Genomic DNA, 7,789 nt, shown 5'->3' with positions numbered 1-7,789 from the left:
GATTTTTTACGACCATTCCTGCCCCATTCGGTGTTGGAGAATTCTCGCGGGACACCGTTTATACCATATTATCAAAAATAAATAATTTTTTTATTTAATCAAATTATATAAACGGGTTTTAATATAATATATATTGTAATATATTAAAATTTTATATTAATATAAAGAAATAAACTCAAAACTCTTATAAAATATAATGTATAAATAAATATATTGGTGATTTTATATATTAATTATGTTTTTAGTGTTCAGGGCATAATCGGGGTGAAATCGGTGCGGTTCGAGGCGGGGGACACAAATACCGTCCCCTCCTCATCCCCGGTCAACTACCGGTCAAACCGGGGAAAAACCACTCCGAACAGGACACTTCAGTTTGATTACCACAGGGCGATTTCAAATTACAATCCTTACCTAGGACCGAGACTCCCAAGTCCTAGGAACAAGAGGTCCAAACATGGGACCGAGAATCCTAGACCCGATACAACCGATTTTCAAAAACCAACTTTATAAGTAGAGACTGTTTTCGAATGAGCATGGAGAATGAAACGCGAAAACCCTTTACCGAGTATCACTAAACTTCAGAGCTAAAAAATGAATTTAAAAATTGAATCCTTGTGTTCTTGAGGACCGAGGCCTATGAGCCTAAGACCGAGAGATCCGACTGAGAATCCTCGATCTAGACCGAGACCAACGACCGATAAAAATAAGTCAGGAATGAGACCTATGACCGATGTTCTTGAGTTAGGACTGAGACCTAGGATCAATGTTCTTGAGTTATGAACGAGAAATTTGACCCAGGAATTCGATCGAGGATTTTCACCTAGGACCAAGAGGTCCAACCTAGGACCGATATAATTCAGACTTAGGAACGAGAGGTCCAAACATGGGACCGAGAATCCTAGACCCGATACAACCGATTTTCAAAAACCAACTTTATAAGTAGAGACTGTTTTCGAACGAGTATGGAGAATGAAACGCGAAAACCCTTTCCCGAGTATCACTAAACTTCAAAATAAAACAAAATTCTGGTGCAAAATATGTTTGTACACGTACACATTTTTATTGATTTTCAATTGGAAACTCTGTCTATAAATGAATAATCTTTTCTTAAATTAATTATGTTTAATTAATTTAAACCGGGTTTCAATCAAATCGTCATTTGATTATAATAAATACCAAATTATTAAAAATCAAATAAAATTAATTATTTTTAAATAATTAACTTTAAAAGCTGGCAAGTACTATCAAAATCCTTCAAAATAATATTTTATTTTAAAAGATGTCTGGAACGCAAATCAAAGTTGAAATCATAGAACCTCGAGCCACCCCGGACCCCGTATTGCCACATGCCCAAGGGCACGTGCTAAGCTACGAGATTCTCAAGGGTTACAATTGGTAAGCTACTTACACTTTATTACAGCTTCAAAACTAAAAACACGATTTTGGCCCCTAAACTATTTTGATGAAATTGAACATTATCCAGGTTGAATCAAACATTGAAATGATGTTCATAATGTTCTTGGGAGCTTTGTGAAGCTACCTAGGCCTTTAGGGGTTGTCTTTCGATTCAGAGATTTTCCTAGCTAGTCTAGATATCCCTACCTTGGATCAAAGAATCTAAGCCTCATCAAAATGAAAAAACCTACAACTTTGATGTTCTTGAGGACTGGGACCAAGAGGTTCGACTAAGAAATCTCAACCTAGACCGAGAGGTTTGACCGATGAAATTTTACCTAGGACCTAGAATTCTGGCACCCGACCGAGAATTCTAGCCAAGGACTGAGAGGCTTTAGCACCCCGACCAATAATTCAAGCTAGGACTGATGGAATTCTAATATTTTATTTTGAAAAAAACATGCAAATTGAAGTTGAAAGTTCTCGAACCTCGAGATTTTCTAGGAGAAGAATTTTTCGGGGTTACAGAATATTGTTAGTTTTACTACTAGACTGAATGTTTCTACATAATCAATACCAAGTTGTTGATGAAAGCCTTTAACAACACGACGTTCTTTATGTCATTCAATGGAGCCGTCAACTTTGTGTTTGATTTTGAAAATCTATTTGCATCCAACAATATTTTTGAAAATCCACTTGACATGGGGAGTGAAATTGGGAAGTCTGTTTCATTGAAATTGACATGTCAATAAATGAATATCTAGCCCAAATATGTAAACGAGTCAAGATGCTCGTGAGTAACTCGGTTAAAGCTCTACTCGATCTCAGTTTAACAAAGTTCGAGTAACTCAATTTTGTAATAGATCAACGAGTTTCTTAATGAACAAACCAATGTCGATATTATATACGCAAACATGAATGTAGCATGTACACAGATCATGTCCGTTAATTGATACTCCTTCCTTGATGACTTGATCACTTCTAGGATGGGCTATGACGATACGTCAAGGAAAGGAGTCATCGAGGGAATGCCATCATATTAGAGTAACCCTCATTTAAATAAGAAGAAAGCTAAAGATGATATAAACTACATCGTTAATGCGTGGGATATAGAAATACCAGAAATGATGAACGATGGGCTATGACACCCTCATGAATCATCCCCTAATCGTCAATCAACTTATCCCACACAATCTAAATGAGTTACTCCATTTGCACCTAAGTCAACTAGAAAAATTAACAATATGAGCATGAAACTATCCCAATCTCCTGGAAATCTTAGAGAAAATAATTTAGTTAATGTCTTAATTCAAAGCTAAAAACGCCTATCATTAGAGCCTTCCCAAATGAGTGGTGTGAATACCACCAAGCTAAAGGGAACAACACTAACTTCTACCTTTTCTTAAAACATGTGATCTAGGACCTTATTAATAAAATGGTCATCCCAACTTAGAAGATAAAACAAATATGTTTCCGACAGAGACTATGAACCTAATCGAGGTAAGAGTGTTTGACAAATGGGGGAGATCCATCAACTTTGATTTGATTGTCAACGACCAAAAGCTAATAGCCATCACCAGTTTTTGTGGTAATTAAATCAAATAGTCGAGCTTAGTGCATAAATTAGACAATCGGGATTTGGGTGACATTAAATCTTAATTAGAAACAAATAAACTATGACGCATGGTTCTACGACTCGAAGAACAATTAGAGACTCTCACATTGTTAGAGAACAACCATGGGTATTTTTTTAACCCTTCTATTTTAATTGACCAATTCAAGAACACAAACCTACAAATTAATCTAATACATGCAAATTTGGGGATTCCTATTTTAAATTAGATTTAAGCAAAAGGAAAAGACAAGAATATTCAAAATATACCAAATTTCAATAATACAAATTCAATTCAATAATTCAATCAATATATAATTCAAGAACTTAAAAAAATAAATTGCAGTTTTAGGGATCCTTACAATTATTCAATAATTTCTTATGAAGTAAACTGCAAAGTGTCAATACCATATGATTGGGATTCTGACTTCAAAAATTCAAAAACAAAAATTTAGAGGATTTAAGAGGTTGTACTCTTTAAAAAAAAGTTAGGGTAAGGTATTTATAAGGTGCTATAAAATAAATAGGTTAAAACTCCATGGAATTTCAAATTTAAATTTACTTATTTGTGTTGGCTTTTTGTTGAATAATTCCTCATAGTTATTTATATGAATTTGTTGATTATTCAAATAATATACTCTCCTAGCTTTCCACTGTATTACACCAATTCAAATTTGGATTTGGATTGATGGAGAAAAATCGTTATTAAGAAATGAAAATTTTCCATAATTACCTTTACCAAGTCTTTAGGTGTTTGTTGAAGACTCCTCGAGAATGCTCCGCTCTTGATTCTTGGTCGAGCTCTTGGTCGGTCAGATAAAACTCGACCCATTTTTTTAATTTAATACCTCATTATTTTCAAAACAACCTTCAAAATAAAATAAATATATTAATAATAGATAAATTCAAATTCAAATATCTATTAACATCCTTTATCTTTATATTTTGATCCATTCTTAACCGAACTCGAAATTAATTATTTTGGAGTGATATTGACAAGACAATGGCGATAAAAGTAAGTACTTGCTTAATAATTTGTGTAATGAGCTCGTATATGGATTTCGTATATCAATAGGTTTGAGATTTATTAAAAGTATATAAACTATATAATTGGGAAGTGAAAAATTAGTGTCTACAACGATTATGATAAAAAAAATTTGTTTTTGCATTTCAGCTCTTTACTGTTCAATCTTAAGATTTGATATAGTTCTTAGCGTGTTATGTGACAAGTCTAGATTGATTTGAATGAATGAATGAAATGAATTAAGACCAAAACGCATGAATTTAAACTTTTGTGAATTTTAGTTTCAAAGTGTTTCTTTTTAACAAGAGTCTACCTAGGCATTTCAAAATCATTTGAACATGTTCCTAGAATGATTTGGAAGAGACAAGCGCAGAGGAAAAGTCTCCAAAGTTATAGTTTCGAAAAATTATGGTTTGGGTTGTGAATTTTTGGTTTTACAAGTTATAACATGTCATCATGATCGGACCTTGTTAATAAGTTGTGTTTTATAGTACAAGTTTGATTAGGATTGAGCCAGGGTTTACTTGAGATTGGGAAATACAATAAAAACGTTTTTGAAATCTTGGTACTATTTGGCTTGGTGAAAGATTGAGACCCTTGGTCGTTGCCTAATTTTCGACCGAAAAAATTAGCCAACGACCTAAGACATGACTTATTTTCTAACTAAGAATTGAAGACAACTATTGGACTATGTTCTTTGGATGTCTGACCAACAATTAAAAGGGGCATCCGAGCATGGCGCACCTACTTCTTTCCTTGGGATTGATTCTCGAGGCTTCCCTTTTATTTCTCTTGTACACCTGGTCGCCCATGCCCGCATACGTGAACTCATTGATCGGTCTCTCAATCAGTTGACCAATTGGTGACTTCTCGCCTGAACCCCGTTAATCTAAGGGCTTGTTTGTTTAACATTTCTTGTGGTTTCTTTATATTTTGTTTTTAAATATCTTAATAAAATTTGATAAATATAAACAAGTTATAAAATATCTAAGAATAATATTTCCAACAAAAAATATTTTGTTAAGGACGTGTTTGGATTTTATTTTATGTTTTAAAGCTAACTTTTGACTATTTTGTTATGTACCATTTAAGAACTCTGTGATTGGTGATAAATTTTCTCTTTGGCATAATAGATTAGGTCACATGAGTAACAAAGGTCTAGAGATTTTTCATAAAGGTGGTCACTTTGATAGTGATAAATTATCCCCCATTCTCTTCTATGAATCATGTGTGCTAGGAAACAACATAATGTGAGTTTTCCCTTCTCCTCTTACCCAAACGTGTCTAAGTGTACTAATATCCTTGAATATTTTCATGATGATGTGTGGGGTCCCTCTAGTGTTGCTACACATGGGGGAACCAAAATTTTATGTCCATCATTGATGATTATTCTAGGAAAGTTTAGGTATTACTTTTGAAACATAAGTCTGATGTTTTTGAAAAGTTTAAGGAGTGGAAGATTTTAATTGAGAATCAAACAAGTAAGAGAATCAAAACTCTTAGGACAAATAATGGTCTTGAGTTTTGTAATAAACATATGAATGATTTATGTGTTACCTGGTGTATTAAAAGGCATAGGTCTGTGCCCCGCCACAATAGAATGGTGTTGTTGAGAGGATGAATATGACACTTTTAGAGAGGGTGAGACCTATATTTGTGTAATCTAGGTTGTCTAAGAAGTTTTGGGGGATGCTTTACACACTTTTACTTATTTAATAAATAAGTCCCCTAGTGTTCCCTTAGGAGAGAAATGTCTTAAATCTGTGTTTTCAGTTAAACCTCTTGATTTGAGCAACTTGAAAGTTTTTGGATGTGTTGGCTATGTGCATCAGAAGGTTGACAAGTTGGATCCTAGGTCCAAGAAATGTGTGTTCTTAGGTTACCCTGAAGGGGTAAAAGGTTATAGGCTTTGGGATAGGAGTGAACCTGAGCTAGGGATTGTGATAAGTAGAGATGTTGTCTTTAATGAGAATAATTTTCCATGCTTTCCTATGTCCCCCACTCCTGTTAATGATGCTCATAATAAGGTGGAGCATGTGCTTGTAGTTTTTGACCAACCATTTGAATATGATGTGAATGTTCTCAATGAGGTGGAGCATGATAATGTGCATGATATTAATAATTTGCATGATTCAAATGTTTTGTCTGATTCGCATGATTTTATTGATGATTAGAATGATTCACATGATTTGTCTGATGATTTGCATGACTATCAACTTGCTAAGGATAGAAGTAGAAAAACTGTTAGAATGCCTGTTAGATTTAGGGATGATAATTTGAATGATTGCAATATGTCTGAATTTTCTTTAATATGTTTGAACCCATAGACTGTAATGAGCCTAGCTCTTACAAAGAATCTTTGAGGTCTAAGCTTTCTACTAAATGAATTATTGCTATGAATAATGAGATGAATTCCATGAGAATTAATTATATTTGGAAACTTGTTCCTAAACCTCATAATTGCTCCTTAGTGGATTGCAAGTGGTTGTATAAGGTGAATCAAGAGTTTGAAAAATTTAGATTCAAGGCTAGGTTAGTAGCCAAGGATTTACTCAAAAGGAGGGAATAGATTATGCTGAAATTTTCGCTCCTATTGTCAAATTCACTCCTGTTAGAATTATACTTGCTTTAGTCGCTCACTTTGATTAGAAATTGAAGCAAATGGATGTTACTACTGCTTTCTTACATGGTGAACTTGATAAGAATATATATATGCATCAACTTGATGGGTTTGTTGACCCAAGTTGCTTGATCATGTTTTTTTTGTTAAAAAAAAGCCTTGTATGGTTTAAAATAATCTCATAGGCAATGGAATATTAAGTTCAATTAGTGCATGCAATCTTTGATGTTTAAAAGAAGTTCTTCTGATCATTGTCTTTACTTCAAAATTTTGGGCATAAATATCATTAGAGATAGAACAAAATTTTCTCTTGTGTTGAATCAAAGTGCATATATTGTTAAAATTTTGGGTAAATTTTCTATGTCTGATGCTAAATCTGTGAATGTGTCTCTTGATTCCCACTTTGTGTTAAGTAAGGATCAGTCTCGTAAGAGTGAAACTGAAATAACTGAAATGAAGAATGTGACTTATTCCAATGTTATAGGATCTGTTATGTATCTCATGATTAGTACTAGGCCTGATATAACATATGCACTTAGTTACTTGAGTAGATTTATGTCTAACCCATGTATGCCTCATTGGAATGCTTTGAAATGATTTTTGAGATATCTGAAAACCACCATTCATGTTGGCTTGACTTTCTCTATTGTTCTGTAGGTATTAAGATGGTTAGTTATGTGGATTCAAATTATGCTAATGATAGGGATAATAGAAAGTATATTATTTCCTATGTGTTTACATTGTGTGGCTCTTGCATCAGTTGGAAGTCTCAACTTCAACCCATTGTTGCTTTATCTACTGCAAAATCTGAGTATGTAGTTGTCACTGAAGCTTTTAAGGAAGCAATTTAGCTTAAGGTTGTTTTGTCTAAAATTGGTTTTCTTGACAAAAATGTGATTGTGTTTTCTAATAGTCAATCTATTATTCAACTATGTAAAATTCTTGTTTTTCATGATAGAACTAAGCACATTGATGTTAGGTTTCATTACATTTGGGATATTGTTGAAAATGCATTGTTATTTTAGAGAAAATTCCTTCAGAATTTAATCCTGCTGAAATGGGTACTAAGTGTTTACCTACTGAAAAATTTATTTCATGACAACGGATGGTAAACTTTGACTTAGAAAAAGCTCTTTGA

At 33.5% G+C, this 7,789-nt stretch overlaps 1 protein-coding gene across 1 annotated transcript; it reads left to right on the top strand.

Annotated features, from left to right (window-relative positions):
* Window positions 1-7,011: 7,011 nt before the first annotated feature.
* On the top strand, window positions 7,012-7,502 carry LOC124939084 (secreted RxLR effector protein 161-like). Its single transcript, XM_047479595.1, has 3 exons — window positions 7,012-7,219; window positions 7,309-7,366; window positions 7,412-7,502. Exons 1-3 carry the CDS (start codon window positions 7,012-7,014, stop codon window positions 7,500-7,502), a joined length of 357 nt encoding a protein of 118 aa, XP_047335551.1.
* The last annotated feature ends 287 nt before the right edge of the window (window positions 7,503-7,789 follow it).

This window comes from Impatiens glandulifera, chromosome 5 (genome assembly GCF_907164915.1).
Source record: "Impatiens glandulifera chromosome 5, dImpGla2.1, whole genome shotgun sequence".
Classification (NCBI taxonomy): domain Eukaryota; kingdom Viridiplantae; phylum Streptophyta; class Magnoliopsida; order Ericales; family Balsaminaceae; genus Impatiens; species Impatiens glandulifera.
This window is presented reverse-complemented; position numbering and strand designations above follow the sequence as displayed.

Coding starts and splice junctions, on each gene's coding strand:
- LOC124939084 (XM_047479595.1), top strand. CDS start 7,012: ATGTCTGATGCTAAATCTGTGAATGTGTCTCTTGATTCCCACTTTGTG. Junction 7,220..7,308: donor TAGATTTATGTCTAACCCAT/GTATGCCTCATT, acceptor ATTGTTCTGTAG/GTATTAAGATGGTTAGTTAT. Junction 7,367..7,411: donor AATGATAGGGATAATAGAAA/GTATATTATTTC, acceptor CTCTTGCATCAG/TTGGAAGTCTCAACTTCAAC.